Source organism: Dryobates pubescens, chromosome Z, assembly GCF_014839835.1.
Source record: "Dryobates pubescens isolate bDryPub1 chromosome Z, bDryPub1.pri, whole genome shotgun sequence".
Classification (NCBI taxonomy): Eukaryota; Metazoa; Chordata; class Aves; order Piciformes; family Picidae; genus Dryobates; species Dryobates pubescens.
The window spans coordinates 11,857,597-11,875,373 of NC_071657.1; the positions used below are offsets into that span (position 1 = coordinate 11,857,597).

General features: G+C 45.1%; 1 protein-coding gene across 1 annotated transcript in view; it reads left to right on the plus strand.

Annotated features, from left to right (window-relative positions):
• The first annotated feature begins 9,751 nt into the window (after positions 1-9,751).
• The window catches only part of SNX30 (sorting nexin family member 30), a 49,436-nt gene continuing 41,410 nt past the window's right edge, over positions 9,752-17,777 (plus strand). The window contains exon 1 of the mRNA XM_009902144.2: positions 9,752-9,989. Within this exon, the coding sequence (XP_009900446.2) occupies positions 9,828-9,989 (162 nt within the window). The 5' untranslated portion in view covers positions 9,752-9,827. The remainder of the gene's footprint in view (positions 9,990-17,777) is intronic.

A 17,777-nucleotide genomic window follows, 5' to 3' on the forward strand; every position in this document is an offset into this window, starting at 1 on the left:
GTATGATTGGAGTACTTGCCACTCCAGATCACAGCAGCAGTAAACCTCTGGTGCTGCCTATCCTTAAATTTGTAAATAGGTTTTCCTATGGATGACTTCCTGTTATTATTAAGGAATTGCTCCAATCCTTGCTTTGAAGAAAAGCTCTTTGCCACCTAATATTGTATTTGCTGCTTTCTGTAACATCTGTCAACTGATTTTAAAAGTAGGAATTGTATTAAATAAGAAAATGCTCTCTTTATAGGGGAATTAGATGGGCTGTAGGAAAAACACCTAGATCTCAGAGCCTACCAACAAACCACTTCTATAACAACAAATGATGGTGCATTGCATTTAATGCAACTCCATAGCACTGCACAGAATCTCTTTGAAAATTCCTGTCCTTGCTTATGCTGGCCTTTGTACCATGCTTAATAAGTGACAGAAGATGTGGCATACACAGAATGATATCCAGTTGGTGACAGAGATTATAATATATATCAGCCCTGGCTGGGAAGGCACAGCTAAACAGCAATAGTAATAAAAGTACTTCCTGAACTAACACTGCATTAGCAGTGGTACAAGAGTGACATTGAAAAGGCAGGATGAGAGGGCAACCTGTAGATCCTTCCTCTCACTGTCCTAGTAACAATCCAAAGAGATAGCCTGTAAGAATTCTATTTCAATGATTCAGAAGCAGAACTGTTTTCTTTGGCAGGGGAGGAATAAAATAAGAATCAAACTGGTGACATTTGTCTTGAACTGGTGAGATTCTTGATCCCCAAAAGGACTGTTTGTCTTCTTGTGCAGTCAGTATTATACTTATTCTGTTGTATCTTGTTGCTCAGCTGAAATGAACTAAACATAATAAACAGTGCAGATTTTGCTATGAGACCATGCCAGGTTTTCTCAGGTTAGCTTGGATTAATGGATAGGCATTGAACAGCAGTTTCTCTTCAGCCAGTCACTGATTTTGATTCTTATTGTGTATTTTAATCTGCATGCTGCATGTGCTGATTTGTTTTAGCTTGGTCAGTGTTTAACAAAATGAAAGCCATGAATAAAAATGTCAGGGAAAATGTTATGGGCGTAAAATTATACTACCACAGCTGGTGGTATGTAATAGGACCTGGAGAATGGAACATTACCATGTTTTTCATCACTCATAATTTCTTAACAGAATTAAGGCATTTATTTATTTCAATCCTGGTACTGCTAGAAAAATAGACACTTCCTTCATCAGTTTTTGGCTGTACATTCATGTGCTTGCTGCTGAAGCCAGATGACCCACATGCTGATGCTGATTTAGAGGTTTCTTTCTTTGTGTGTTGAAAACACTTCCTACAGGTAGTCAGGTGCATGGGATACTTTCTATAGTGTTTTTTTCACACACAAAAGATTTGGAGTTGTTAATGGTTTCTGTTGATAATGTGTGCCTAGTTCCAATAGAGGTACAAGAATTTGCTTCTAACCCTAATTTTTCACCTGTATGTCTTAAAACGTTTTATGTTTTGTCTTTTTTGAGGTTCCAGCTCTTGAAATAGAATAGAATAGAATAGAATAGAATAGAATAGAATAGAATAGAATAGAATAGAATAGAATAGAATAGAATAGAATAGAATAGACCCGGTTGGAAGAGACCCTCAAGATCATCGTGTCCAACCTATCAACTAATTCAACCCACCTAATCAACTAACCCATGGCACCAAGCACCCTATCAAGTCTCCTCCTGAACACCTCCAATGATGGTGACTCCACCACCTCCCTGGGCAGCCCGTTCCAATGGGCAATCACTCTTTCTGTGTAGAACTTCCTCCTAACATCCAGCCTAAACCTCCCCTGGTGCAGCTTGAGACTGTGTCCTCTTGTTCTGGTACTGGCTGCCTGGGAGAAGAGACCAACCTCTGCCTGTCTACAACCTCCCTTCAGGTAGTTGTAGACAGCAAGAAGGTCACCCCTGAGTCTTCTCTTCTCCAGGCTAAGCAACCCCAGCTCCCTCAGCCTCTCCTCATAGGGCTTGTGTTCCAAACCCCTCACCAACTTTGTTGCCCTTCTCTGGACATATTCCAGCAAGTCAACATCCTTCCTAAACTGAGGAGCCCAGAACTGGACACAGTACTCAAGGTGTGGCCTAACCAGTACAGGGGCAGAATGACCTCCCTGCTCCTGCTGGCCACACTGTTCCTGATGCAGGCCAGGATGCCATTGGCCCTCTTGGCCACCTGGGCACACTGCAGGCTCAACAAACAAATCACAATTATTGATAGAACTTGAGCTTCAGGGGTCCCTGGGATTCAAGTTTCCATTCTCTCGCTGAGGTCTTCTTGACTCTGGTGTGGTAAATCCAAGCAGCTTGTTCCTTGATTTTGATGGCTGTGAAGGATGTCAGTAACACCTGATATGGTCCGGTCCACTTGGGCTCCAGAGGGTTCTCTGAAAGAGATCTGACACAGACATAATCTCCAGGTTCCACGTCATTGTCTGTCTGTCTAACCCTCTCACATTGGTTCCAATCACCTGCTTGTTAACAATGCTCAGGTTCTTATAATTCTGTTAAGTATGTAGATAGGAGTGTGGTAACCTTGATTAGTACCTCTACAAACAAAACAGTTAGTTACTCTTAATGCTTTGGCAATATTTTCAGCAAGGTTTACAAATAAATTCTTAGCAACAGTTGGAATTTCATACTTAGTCCTTGTTTCGATTCCATGATAAAAAAATTGAACAATAATCTTTTTGTGACAGGTCAAATTTAACAGATAGTGGTTTACTGAGATCTGTGGTAATACCACTTTGCGCTATCAACCTTCCTTTCTCATTATTAGTTCTTGCTTCTACCCACCACTGACAGGGTACTTCTTTAGGATCATGACAGGTTATTTTTCCACTTTCATTACACTGGGCATACTCTGGCTGATTTATAGAGCAAGGATTTAATTTTTTTTTTTTTTTCCCTTGCAGTCATAGATGGTATGATACACCTGCACTTTTGTGCATGTCCCAGGACCAACAAGGCTCCATATACCATCAGAAGAGGTCCGGTCAGGTCTGTGGTACCCAGCGGTCTCAGCCCTAAGGGGTTGCAGCCCTCAGCAGACCTTCTTGAGCCACGGTACTGGTTCCTTCCTCGGCCCTGCCCTCTTCCACTTCTTAGGAGCTGGTCCAAACTGACTCTTTTTGCCCACTTTTCCTTACCTCTTTTATCTTACAAATTAGTGTATACTAACTGACATTTTCTACACTATAACAACACCCCTACAATACCAATATCTGCACTTTACCCCTGCTAAATGATTTATTATACTAAACCCACCAGTGTAAGAGATTCCAGCTGCTGAATTCCAGATTCTTTTAACCACTGGTATATTTCTTCTCATTGCAGTTTCTCAACCTTAAACAAACTACACATTCATTTCAGGGATTTGCCAGATATTCTGGGGTACATGGCAATATTTTCTCACCGATACACAGCAATACTTTCAAGGTCAATCTCTTCTTGGCCCATCAGAGGGTCCACAACTTCATCACAATTTCCCAGCAACAGACTAATCAGGCAAGGCAACATCAGTAACATTACAATCACAATTAACAATATTAATAACCCAGTTTTAACAATCAAAAGAAACCAACCAGAGAATTCCCATCCTTTACACAATCCTTTAAATCAACCTTCATTATCAATCTGCAAATGTGTTCCGCTCTATTCCAGTTCTTGAATATGCTTATGCATTGAGACTGAATGATCTGACAGATTCATACAACACAATTAAAACAATCATATAGAACATGAACTCTTTTGCTGGTTATGGCCTTGATTTCAACATGCATCACAGCATCATGGCTGAGCCATAGAGGGTTACAGCGCATGTGCAGGGTTGGAGTTGCGCATCCTCACACACGAATCAGGTGTTACCACTTGAACTGGGAGAGATGGCCACCGCCAGAGAGGATGACACCACCCTGGATCCATCTGAGATGCCAGCCAGTTCACCAATGGTAATGTTTTTCTACAGTATTTTAGTAAAAACCAGACAGTATTTCCTAACTTGGCTGTGACGCTGCAGTGTTTTCTCACCATTAGGCTGGTAGGCCACTGTCACCCACCGGGGAGGAGAGGCCTAGACGAGCAGTTCTTCGCCCTCTGCAACAACCACAGAGGTTCATTCTGTTAAGGCTCTAAATTTCTCTCACCCTACATGGTTGATTCGAAAGAAATCAAAGATATTCCCTTTTTGTTATTTCTTCTTTTCTTAGGAGGAGAGCTCACGCCACCCATCGCACCACGCTGCGCCCAGATGTTGAGGTGATTGGTCGAAGGCGGCTGAGAGTATTAGTTTATTCACTGTTCGGTGTTTCAATCTGTGCTGTTATCCTTGGTTTTGTTACTGCCATCCTTTGTTATCTCAATAATTGTTGTAAATAAGTTGTTCCCACAGTTCCTGTTAACTATTAGTTATTGTTAATTGTTGACACAGGTTATAATAAAATTTCTACAAAGTTTAGCTAACAACTCTATCTGCAAAGCTACAAAAAATACAAACAGCTGCTAGCAAGAGAAAGATAACAGGGAAAAAGTGTGGGCTGGCAAGGTCTCTGCAACCACAAAGCAGGAGGGAGGAGGGAAACTGTTTTCTGCTGCAGCAGTGCTTTCTTACTAATTTCTTCTTTCCCTGACTATGTTAATGCCCCAAATATTTTACCTCCTTTTCCACAAACTGTAATTTATATCTTGATACTTTTATGCTTTCTCTTATTCTGTTTTTCTCTTGTCGAGGGCTCGTTAATGCAAGACTTAAAACCTCAATCAACTGTTCCTCCCTTACTCTGAATTCTACCTTCCCCTTAGTAAATTTAATTTCAGCTCCCAATGTTTCTAACAAATCCCTTCCCAGCAATGACTTTGGGGCATTTGGCATATATAAAAATTTATGTCAGCCCCAAGTTTTACCATATTTATATTTAAGAGGTTTTAAAGAAAAAAAGCCTTCTCAGTTTGACCTGTAGCCCGTACCACAGAAACATAGCTCTCATCCAAAGACAGCAGTGCTTGATTTAAGACCGAAAAGGTTGCTCCCATGTCCACCAGAAATTCCAGTTTATTTTCCTGTTCCCCTAGGTTCATTATGACCAGAGGATCTGCTAGGGTATTTATCCCTAGTCATCCTCTACTAGTTGTGCCTGTATTCTATCTTTCTTTTTCCTCTCTGGACATTCTCTTTTCCAGTGTCCCTTCTCTTTGCAAATTGCACACTGATCTTTTTACAACCGTACTCTATTAATCCTTTCAGTCTCCTTACTTTCCTGCAATGCTGCTACCAACATTCTCTTCTCTTTTCTCCTGTTTTCTTCTTCCCTGTTAGAGAATACTCTCCATGCTACATCCAAAAGTGCCTCTAAATCCCTTCCCTGTGGGGGTGACAACTTTTACAACTTCTTCCTACATTATTTTCCAAACTCTCTGTCACTACCCCTTGCAATTTTCCTGGAGACTGATAAAATTCAGGCAGGTCCTTTAATTCCTCAAGTTTAAGACACCTCTGCCCTATGCTACACGCAGAGCAACACCTTTTCAACCGTGTCTGCCTCTTATTCTTGGCCTTGTTTTCTTTTTCAAGGGCCAAAACCATTGGATCAGAGGGAGCTCTAATACCACAGTCCCTTTGAAACTCCGGATGCTCTCGGAGATAGAAAAACATATCAGTATATATTGTCTCATCCCATTTCTTTTCTCTCCTTAAAAACAACATCAATTGCAGTAAAGTATCATACTCCAGACTCCCATTTCCAGGCCATTTCTCTCCACCGTCTAATTTATATAATTGCCACCACCGGGTACAATATTTAATTAGAGTCTTTTGATTTGTTGACCCTCCTGGGGGCCTCCAATTTCCCCCCAGTGGGCAATTATACAACCAAGTGGGCTATGTCTTGGGATCTCACTACTTTGTCTCCCTCCCATTTTACACAATACAACACAGTACTATCTTTTTACAGCACACAGAACACAAAACAAATACAAATACAATTACAACAATAATGACCGGTCCTTAACACACAGTTATTGGCCACACACTCAGCTACACATTCAAAACCTAAACAATACTTCTAATACTTTATGTTCTTTAGGGACCCTCTTGGCCCCTCGCACACTGAAATGATTCTTATAGTTACCTTTGGGAGCCCCCTGGTCCCACACTACAAACAATGTTCATAATATATAAACAATGCTTATAGTTCCCTTTGGGACCCCCCTGGTCCCAACCCAAGAGCTCTTTTACCTAGGGATGCAATAAATGCCTCTCTCCCGTGCAGGGCGTCCCCTCGCGCCTTACGGAGTTACCCCTTTTATAGAAGCAAACCTTCTCTTTGCCGGCAGTCTTGTCTGTTCCTGCAGCGATCTGATGAGCAGCGGAGCTCTCCTCGAGAATTTCTCGGCGGGCCCTGAGCGGTCCGGCTCCTCAGCAGGTCCTGCAGCCAAACAGAGTCATACTGCCGCGGTCGCCAAATTGACTTAGAGAAAGGTACACAAGAGACTCGGTAAGTTTCTTGTGTTATGCTTCTATTTCGGCGCTGGACACAGGTAGAATCATTTCAAAAGACCTGTGTGTCTTCAGAGAGTTTTGGGCAAACTTTTATACTAGAAGTTATCTGTCTGTCATGACAGAGGTATGTCAATACCTCACAGAAAAGTCCAGATGCTTCCTAGCCATACAAAGGTTATCTATCTAAAAATAGCAGAAGTATACATATCATCCAGGTGTCCTTTATCTAATACAAAAGACCATCTTGTCTAGGACTAACAGAAGTAAATCACTGAAAAATCCTGCTATTCCTTATCTATGCAGAGGCTGTCTGCCAACTCCTCTCCCCCTCCCTTCATTCCAGCATTCAGCTAACGAGGAAAATTCTTATCTACTTGGTTATTCTGTTAATGAGAATATTCTGTTCATCAAGACCAGTAAGTGAACTTCATCCTTTTATACAGGGAAACTGAAGGTTCACCTCACATTGTTTCAGAAACCAGACATACAGCTTCCATAGCAACAAACATTATCTGAATCACTAAATCGCTCAGGCTGGAGGGGATTCGCGGAGGTCTCTGGTCCAATCTATTGCTTAAAGGAGGGTCAAACACGAGATCAGACCAGACTGTCTTGAAAATCTCCAAGGGTGGAGGCTGTATAACTTCTCTTCACAACCTGCTCCACTGCTTGGCTGTCCTCAGGGAGAAAAAGAGTTCTTAGCATCCATCAGGAATTTCCTGTTTCACTTTATGTCCTTTGTCTCTTGCTTGCCTGCTGTGCAGAGCCCAGCTCCATCTCTTCCATCCTCTCCCTATAGGGTACTGGGAGCTGCCATTAAGTGCCTGTGAAGCCATGTTAGCTCCAGGCTGAAAAAGCCTGGGCCCTGTAGCCATCTCAGTGCCCTTCTCTGAACTTTCTCCAGTTTGTCACTGTTTTTCTTGTACCGAGGAGCCCACAATCTGATACAAAGTCCTAATGAGTACCAAGTAAAGAGTGATAAGCCCTGTCCTTGATCTGCTGCCTTTGGTGTTTGCTGATACGATAGCCTCAGTATCACTGGTCTTTCTAGCTGTAAGGATGCAGAAGGCTGATGCTCAGGTCACTGCCCACCGAGACAGTGGATTTAATAAGCAGAAGGTTGTTTTTACTCATGTGGAGCTAGAAAGTGCCCAGGTTTCCAGGCTGTGATGGTGTTGGTGTAAGGATCCCTGACCAGCTTCCTGTGGAGAAGGGTCTGATGTGAAAACACAACTGGGTGAGGATGATGAAGGTAAAAGTCAGGAAGAGCTCTTGGTCAATTGTTAGCCTTTAAGAGAAAGGCTTTCACAGAAATGAAGGAAATTGGTCCCTGAGTGTGGCCGATACACAACCTGCCTGCTGCTTTATCACAATAGTGTCCACTTAAGATTTGGATAGTGTAGAAGAAAGCTAAGGTGTATGTATTTATGCTGATTAATTAGTGTTGTTTGCTTTTCCTGGTGGATAAATAGGTTGTTTTTTCTTAAGTGTAGTGAACAAAGCTTATTTCACATCCTCTTTCTCACTGGGGCCTGGGACCTGGCTGGGGCTTTTGATTGTTACCAGAGGTCAAATATTACATAACATTAAGTAGTTATTTATAGTACAGATTGATTTTTTGTGTCATAGTTGTTGGGTTTCCCCCCCTCCCCCCCCCCCCCCTTCCCTGTGATATATCACATTTCTTTTTGTAATGGATGTTCAGAGAGCTGCACTCCCATCGGCACCTGCTGACAACATGGGCAAACTTCCCAGCTTAGGTTTAGGTTGTGGTGCTTCCCTTTTGCCTTCAGTGAACAGTACCCCCCTGCAAAGAGCTAAACACCAGCAAAAAATGTTTACAGCATCCCAGTCCTGTTTGGTCAGGTATCTGTGTGCATATCTTTATATGAGTCTACATAGCCAGAAGGGATTATGACAGTCTCACAGTGATCCATCTCTTCCCCCAGCAGCATGTTACTCTATTATGTCTCATTAGTGCCAAGCAAATTATTTGCAAAGAATAATTCATTGGACAAATGTGGCTGCTTTATCTGCTCAGGGAATATCTTAAACTAGACTATGATTTTTCTCCTATTTATTAATTATTCATCGATCATCAACACTTTTTTCACATCATTAACTGTTGATCACCGAATTTTTGTAATTGATACATGCTGTTAGACAGATTTGCATGGATCATTTGTGCTGGACTTGAGATAATCTTTCAGCTTGTTTTAGTAAACCACAGGAGAGCCTGAGTTTAAGGTTGCCTGACAAAATAACCAAAATTCTTTCCACGCCGGGTCAGAGGAAAACTTTTCAGTGCATCTTTTCTAAAATTAATGTTTTCAAATATAAAAATTACTCTCTACGGTGAACCCCAAGCAGCTGCACTAATGAAACGTCGTTGTACGAAACTGTGAGGTCTCTCAAGTGCAGTGGAACGTAGGCAGTCGGGGACCGTTGAGGCCACCCCGTAGAGCGCTGGGCTTAGGCACAAGGTGTCTCCTTGCGCGTTGCCTCGTACCCCCACCCCGCTGTCAAAACCAGGTCCTCGAGGATTGCGTTGCCCCCCTCCCCGACGGGTCAATCTCCCTGGTGGGACTGGAGGAGGCACCCCGTGAGCCCGACTACCATTTTGCCCACCCTCATGCCCACGTCCCGACCGACACGGGCTCTCGCCCTGCACGGACACCCGCAGCTTTTGCAGTTCCCATTCGAAAACGTGAGTATTTCGCAGTCGGCGAACCGAGCCTGAAGCAGCGGAAGACGTGATTTGCTTCTGTGGCGTTTATCCGCTGTTCGACACCAGCGTGCCGCCCCACGGCAAGGCCGGGGGCCCGCGGGACCCCGCTGCCTGCCGCGCCGGGCTGCCAAGGGGCGGCCCGCCCGGCCAGTCGGCGGCTGGCACCGGCCGCCCTGGCCGCCGCCCCCGCCGGGGCCTGAGGAGGGCGGTACCCGGGTCCGCAGCAGCCCCTCCCGCTGCCGCCGCGCTGTGGCGGCCCCGCGCTTTCCGCCGGCCGCCCGGGACAGGGGGCGGGAGGCCCGGGCAGCTGGGCGGGCGCCGCCTGGTCGGGTGGGGCGGGAGAGGGAGGGAGAAAGGAGGCAGGTGGTGAGGACGGTGCTTTCTAAAGGGGCGGGCAGCAGTGGCGCAGGCAGGCGCTGCTCTCGCTCCTCCTCCTCTGCCTCCTCCTCCTCCTCTTCGTAGCGCGGTGGCGGCGGGTAGGCTGCGGCCGCGGCCCCGGACCCGGACCCGTAGCTCCCCGCCGAGGCGGTGCGGCCTCCGTTCCCTCCTTCTCTCAGTCGCTGCCCGACCGCGGCGCGATGTCGGGCGGCACGGCTGGTGGCCCTAAGCCTCTTCCGTCCTCTGGGCCCAAGTCACTGCGGGAGATGCCACATCCCCTGGCTACGACCAGCAGCGAGGAGATGGGGCCGGCACTCACCCCCAGTCCCGACCTGCTCCTGCCCCGCAGTATCGCCGACAAGGTACAGCCTGGGGAATGGGAAGCCGGGCGGTATTTTGCAGGGGTATTTTCACGGGGAGCATGGAGAGGAGGGAGAAAGGCTGTATGTCTGTTTCTACGCCCCGTTCCCGGTTGCATCCCGCGGGTAAATGAAGCCCTGGGTGCTGCTGACATCCCTTGCAAGAGCCCGAGGCTTCCTTGAGGGGGAGAAAGCACCCCGTGTGGGGGCTGTAGGCGTCGTGTTGCCCTCTGTGAGGGTCCAGCTCGGACACCGGTGCTCCCCTCAACGGAGTGGATGCGAGAGGCAGGGTTTTACTGATCGTACCTTCCTATAGCTCATACCCTCTACCAATGGGTCTAAATGCTTCAGGAATTGCTGTAATTTTGTTAATACCTCCTTCCAGTAGCCTTCACGGGGGAGGCTTGGAGCTGCTGTTGTTTATTACCGTCAACTTGTCCGTTGTTGTCCTTTCCAGAGCCGAGCTCTTGCTCGCTTCTTTGTAGCAGTGCAATACGGAAGGGATGCTGTTACAAGAGTGTCCGTGCCTGCTTCCCATCCCGAATTCTGACGTGTCCGCAGGACACTAGCAAGTTTTGGGAAATGCCTTGCCCGTGCGTGGGCCTTGGATGTAATAACTCCTGAGCGTGAAAGCAGTACTTGCAGCACAGCGCTGCTAATACATTAACTACTCTTACAAGGACTTGGTATCTCTCAGGACAGACTTCCTGAAATGCGTTACGGTAGGATTTCCTGGGAGCAAGGGTTGCAGGGAGCAAGATCGGTTCGAAACTTCAAAATAAGTGGTTCTGGGGCAGCTGGTGTGCCTACAAAGTGTTGCAGAGCTGCTGGTGGCAGGAGGTGCTTCCTCTGGCTGTTGGCCTGGAGAATGTGGAGCTGCTGCTGGGCAGGACAGATTCGCTATCCTCCAAATGCCTTGGGGCTACCACCCCAAGCATATCTGGTTGATACACTCCCATGCTTTAAGGGAGTCGGACTTCTCCTATGTGTCATCTACTGCCCTGTAACTATGCTGTACAGATTCAGCACTTGTTCAAAGAGAGGGCTCCTTACATGGTTAGGAACATTTCCCTACTGTTGCTCAAATGAGAGGCTAGGCTTACCTACCCTCTGGTAGCATATACCTTCATTTCCATTTGTCAAAAGATTTGATGGCGCTCAGGGAAGGGGGGTATGTGAATAAGGTGGTAGTAGGAATCACAGAGTTGTTTTGGTCTGTTGTAGATTGGATTTATTAGTGTGACTAGGTTGCTGTCTGAACAACCTGTAGCAATAGAAATTGTCAGCTGCTTTCATTGGTGTTCTTGCAGCTCAAGCATGCAGTAGTGGTACTGTACTCACTCTGGCCATCCTATTCATACTACTGTGTAGCTGATGAGAACCTCTACTCTGAGCAATAGCTTTCATGCTATAGCTTTCCCCAGCTCTTTTAAACAGCTTTGTTTTTTGCTCTTGGAGCACAGGCAAACTCCTCTCAGTTTTACTGTTTTGTGATGTCCAACAAATATATCAGCTTCCTCACTTAGCCTCTGGCTGTGATCAGCTAACTTCTCATTGGTAGGAAGGCTCTTGCCCAGTGTACTGATGAAGTCCACCTTCTAGTACCTGTATGTAGTACTGTCCTATTACAGGCATTTGGCAGCACAGAAGTGATATGAAGTGAAGAGCAAAAAGGGGCTGTGATAAGCAATTTGTGGATTTGAGAGCACTTAGGTGATTGACCTGGAAATGGCACTAGGGTAATGAGCCTCGCAGAATAAAAGGAATTCCAGTAGGAAAAGAGCAGCATTATGTTGTTGTTTTTGATTTGGTCCTTTCTAGCTGAATTAGAAGAAAGAGCCAAATGTCTGATGAAAGAGGTCCCTTCTGCTTAATACCTGGTGTACTGACAAGAATAAACTGGGTTGACTTCCTGACCATTTCAGGAAAAACTCAAGTGAACAAACAGGTGTTCCTGCCTTTAAGGCAATGGTAAATCTTCAGCAGCTTGTACATTGAGTAGTCTAGAGAGCAAGTATGGTTAGGTAGAAATTAACAGGTAAAAGCACTTCTTGGTGGTTATCATGTCTCTCAGTCTCTGGTGGTGGGTCATTAATCCCTTGAAAGGTTGGGTCACTAAACAGCTAACAATGTGTGGATAGCTCCAACAGTTTGGTAACAGGGGGAGGTCAGTATTCAAGTCTGGCTCAGGGTTAAAGCTCCGCAGCTGCTCTGTATTGATTCTTGAACAGAAGCTGTACTTCTCTGCTCTCTTGGCCTTTCCAAGGGTCCTTCTGGAGAGTCTGGTGATTGGCCCTGCAGGAGAAGTTTGTGTTTGAGTCTCCTTCTCCAAAATGGCTTTGAGTCACTAAACTTCTGTAAAGACCACTGCCCATAACCAGGATTGTCTTAGGACATCCCTCTGGCCGAGTGATGGCTGACCCATCACCATGAACTGGATAACACTTTTTTCTGGGTGGTTCTTACCTGCTCTGAGCAAATATTTCCTCAACAGTGCTGCAAGATAAGAGTACGTAAGACTAAAATACTCTGATGAAAGAAAGTGTCTGCCTGTAATGCACTGTTAGTTTCCACTGCTACAGATGTGCAGCCTGAAGTGGTTGAACCTCTGCCATCATGCTTTACATTCTTTAAAACATGATTTCCTCACTTTTTGGAGTCACTGAGTAAGAGCACTACTTTATCCTGAGTCAGAGGAACCTGGAGGACAGGAATACTGTATGCTTGTCCCCTGTTGGGTTTTGACTCAAACATGGGAATAATCTGTTAGCTTTGACCCTGTCTAACTTTGAAGCCTCGTAAACCTTTGTTCCTGTTTAAGAACAGCAGCTGATGCTACTAGAGCAGTAGGTCATGGGAAATGGAAGAAAACCCTCCTGTGCTGTTTTCTGTGGATTTCCAGGTTCTGAGTCACTTTAAGTAGACTAGTTCTAAATTTTCTGAGTTTTATGAAGTGGGCTGCAGGGCTTTCACTGGCTGAAATTGTGTCCTCCTCCTGACTTGTAGGAGAGGGTGGTTTTAGGAGCCAGGAAACCCTCACCTATGAGCACATGTAGCCCCTAAGCACCATCTCACCTCTTAAATGAAAATGGGCATTTCTGGCTAAGTGCTTGGCTTTCACAGTTGTTCTGCAGCAAATATGAAACACCTGAGTTGTAGGTTCTTGTCTCTAAAGCATTACTATGTTGGACAGATCTTTCTGTTCTCAAATCTAATTACATAAAACATGTTTGTCCTGATAGCTGACTACCATCAGCTTATTTGAGCTTATCCTCCTTTAACCCTTGCTAGCCTCCAAGTAGAGACAGCCAAAACTGGACCTAAGCAGTACTAACTCTCCCATGTTTTTGGTGTTTTGTCTTCAGGCAAAAGGGAAACATGCAGGCGGAAACAATCTCTCAGGAGGTGTGGTAGGGTCCACTGCAGAATTAGCTATAAAACCAATTTCTTGCTGCTTTACAGTGTTTTTGAAAGGTGTGCAAGCTGATTTATCTGCTTCTCACAGCAGATCATCTGCAGAGGAAGTTAGGGCAAATGGGGAACTGTCAATATGGATTTGTCTCCTTTTTATTTCCTTGGGGGGGAAAAAAAAGGAAGTTCTGCTTGCATGTGACTGCTTAACTCCATTTCACTACTTTTTCACTTTCAATAGTGTGTGCACTAGAACAAACCCTCTGTCATTGAGGAGAAAAGGTGTTATTTATGTATTACTAGGTTTGGAGCAGAGATAGTAAGTAGGCAGTATTCTGCTGTGTGATTGTACCCAGATGATTGCAGAGGCATTGATAAGACCCTGGATGTAGCCCTGCTGAGGCTATGCATGCTTACAGCATGCTGCTATATGTTGGATGTATCAGGCTGTGTGGAATTTGAAAGCGTTCTCTGTGCACCTTACTTCTGCTGTCCTCCAGCTGTGGTCTTTATAGTTCCCCAAGTCCTGAGAGTATCTTTCTACAGAGTGGTGTTGACTATTTTTGTTGTGATCTGATAGGGTCCCAACTCCTCATACTGGTTTCTTGCAAATCACTCCAGCTACCTATAGCCTGTTCATTTTTACTTTATTTTTCCTTTGAAGATGCTCAAGTGACCTTCAAGGCTGGTTTACAAGTGGTATATGGAGCAGAGCTTTCAATGAATGCATAGCTTGAACTTACTAATTTGGACATTAAAACTCCTTCTGAAAACTTCTGTTTTTTAACTGGAAACTATTGCTTGCTCATCTGTTACCAAGGTACCATCCTGGTGAACCTATAGGCCTGTATTAGCACCTGATCAAGTATAAATACTTGATGTGTTTGCTGGAACGCTGTTACTTAGCACTTGTTCTGGAAGGGAGCCTGGCAGCTCTCTAATAAAATCTACTGAAAGTCTGGAGCTCTACTTTCAGCCTTCTTGGTTGCTAGTTTATAATTATTGCTCTTAACTTCATCCACCCACAGATGAAACTGGTTTGCAGTATAATCTGAAAGCTTAAAATAGATCAGCCTGAGCTTCTACAAACTTTTTCTCTGACTAAATGAGAACTGTTAGACTACCACTATGTATTGTTTTTAAAGCAAGCTGGAGGTAGTTACTCAGCTTTAGGAGAGACTGAAAGTGAAGAGCCAAAGTTGGTGAACTAGTGAAACAAGGTCAGTATGGGTCAGTCCAATCTACAGGAACACAAAACTGACAATCACAGAGAAGCAGAGTCTGGAAAGCAGCTCTGGATATTTTCTAGTCCAACTTCTTGGCTCAGAGCAGGGTTATCGAGAGCAGGCTACCCAGCATGCTGTGAAGTTGTTTTGAACATTCCTCTGGGCAGCCTGTTTGTGTGGCCAGACACCTGCAAAGTAAAATTTCTTCCACTTAAGTGGAGCTTCTAATATTTAAATTTGTGCCCACTGTCTCTCGTTGTGTTTTGGATCCACTGTCACCACCTTCTTTTCACCCACCTTCCCATCAGGTATTTGTCCATATTGTTAAGGCTGTTGCCCTTGTTTGCCTTGAGGCGCATTGTTAGCCTATGGCCAACTTTTCCATTGGGATCTGTTGTATGTGCTGTCAGGAGCTTTTTGTGAATGGGTTGGTTGTTTGTTTTTTTGGTTTGTTTGCAGTGTGTTTGGTTTGGGTTTTTCTATTCTGCCTAGCTGCTTTTCAGCCAGTCAGGCCTGATCTCATACTGCTTCATAAGGTTGTTCCTGTCAGCTGCAGAACTTTGCATTTCCTCATGCTGAATTTCAAGAGGCACCTATCAGCTTATTTCTCCTGCCTGTTGAGCTTGATTTGAATGACAGCACAACTATCTGATGTATCAAGCAACTACCCAGTGCTGTGCCCTCAGCACACTTGCTGAGGATTTATCCTGTCCCATTATTTAGGTCTGTTCTGCTGGGGTTCTCTACTAAGAAGCCCTCCAGTTGGAATTTGTGGGCTCTCAACCCTTTGAGCCCAGCAGTTCAGCCAGTTTTCAGTCCATTTTACTGCACATCTACCTTGCTTGTACCTCATCAGATTGTCTAAGAGGGTGTTACAGGACACCGTGTTGATAGTTTTCTTAATGTGCACTACGTTATAGCTCTTCTCTTCTACACTAGGCCTGTCATATTCTCATAGCAGGTGCTGGGTTGGTTAAATGTGACTTCCCTTAAGCTCGTTCTGATTTCTCATTGCCATGTTCTTCGTGTGTTTGGAAATAATTTCCAGTATGTGCTTCATCACCTTTCCAAAGTCTGAGATGAGGCTGACTGGCCTGTAGTTCTCTATCTGCCTTCCTGAAGATAAGAGTGACACTTGGTTTCTTCCAGTCCTCAGCAACCTCATTCACCACCATAATCAGAAAATTGAAAGTATCATTACTGTGACATCATCTAGCTTGCCCAGCTCTTGGGTCCATCTCATCAGTGGTTTATGACTGTCCAGTTTGTTGAAATGCTCTCTAGTCTGGTCCTCCCTCACTGAAGGTGAGTTTGTCTTATTCCAGACTTGTCGCTGGGCTCAGGGGCCTGAGATCTCTGGAGGCTGGTTATTTCAATAAAGGCTGGGGCAAAAAGGCACTAAGTACCTCAGTTTTATTGGTGTCCTTTGTCATCAGATTGTTTGCTTCACCAGGACTGCGTTTTCCTTATTCTTTGTTTTGCTGTGATGTACCTCTTGAAGCCTTTCTTGTTGCAGTTCTCATCCTTTACCAGATTTTACTCCATCCCACTAAACCCATCCCTGCATGCTCAAAAATGGGTTTCTGCTTGATTTCCTGCTTAGTGGCATGGATTTGTGTTCCTTGAAAGTCAGCTAGTTCTCTGGGATCTCTCTCGAGGGCCATATGTCACTTTCCTAGCGGATCCCTGAAGAGGCCATAATTTGCCCACTGGAAGTCAGAGGCAATGATCTCACTCTTTGCTTTTCTCCCTTCTCTGCCTTCACATCCTTTACTGATTCTTCCCTCCTTGTAAGACTAAAGTTCAGCAAAGCATCTTCCCTTATCAGCTTACCGATCACCTGTAGAAGGCAGTTCAAAATGCACAAGGCAGTTCAATGCACTTCAGAAACCTCTGCTGTTTTGTCCATCCAGAAAATAGAATGATTCAAGTTACAGAATCTCAGAATCAACCAGGTTGGAAGAGACCTCCAAGATCAAGTCCAACCAATCACCTAACCCTAACTAATCAACTAGACCATGGCACTAAATGCCTCATCCAATCTCTTCTTAAACACCTCCAGGGATGCTGACCCCACCATCTCCCTGAGCAGCCCATTCCAATGGGCAATCACTCTCTCTGTGAAGAACTTCTTTCTAAGACCAAGCCTAAACTTCCCCTCTGCACAGCTTGAGACTGTGTCCTCTTGTTCTGTCACAGGTTGCCTGGGAGAAGAGACCAACCCCCACCTGGCTACAACCTCCCTTCAGCAATAAGATCTCCCCTGAGCCTCCTCTTCTCCAGGCTAACCACCCTCAGCTCTCTCAGCCTCTCCTCGTAGGGCTTGTGCTCCAGACCCCTCAGCAGCTTTCTTGCCCTTCTCTGGACACATTTTTCTTGAATTGAGGGCCCCAGAACTGGACACAGTACTCAAGGTGTGGCCTAACCAGTGCTGAGTACAAGGGCAGAATGACTTCCCTGCTCCAGCTGGCCACACACATAGGGACTTCTGAATATGAGCCTTCTTCCAGTAAATCCTTGTCCTTGTCTGCAGAACTGCTTGAAGAACATGGAAATGTTGTTTTCCACTCAGGACACTAGGATTGTTGGTTTGGCTGAACTGTTTCCTAACTGATTCAGCATTTGCCTCTTCAGGACATTGTTCTCCTGGCTTTTGGGAGATCCTGTGGTTCTCTTCCCTTAGTCTCTGCACAGAATGGGGAGGTTATCTTGCATTGTTACAGTAAATTACTGAGCCATAGTTCTTAGGCCAGGAAGCTTTTAGGTATAAGCAGTTGTCTGCCACATGCTTCATAAGTAGGCCATAATCTCTCAGAGGCTGAATTTAGTAGCCATCTTTAAAGGAGCTGCTGTATCTCCTCTGTTGCTCTGTGTGCATGTGTACACAAGCCTGCATCAGCCAGCCCTTCTGTAGTCTCTTATTTAAAAGAACTGATTTAAATGTAGCATGGCTTTCAGCTTGCCAACAGTACTCAGCACACTGCCAAGCTGCTGAATCCCATTTCCCATCTCCTATAATGATGATAGGTAGAGCTGTTTTCTCTAGCTATTTAAGCTCTCAAACTCAGGGAATCATTTGCATATGGTAATACCCTGGTATATTATTGAAAAGATAGAGTGCTTGTCTCATTCCTTCTTGCAGCCACTCTAGGGT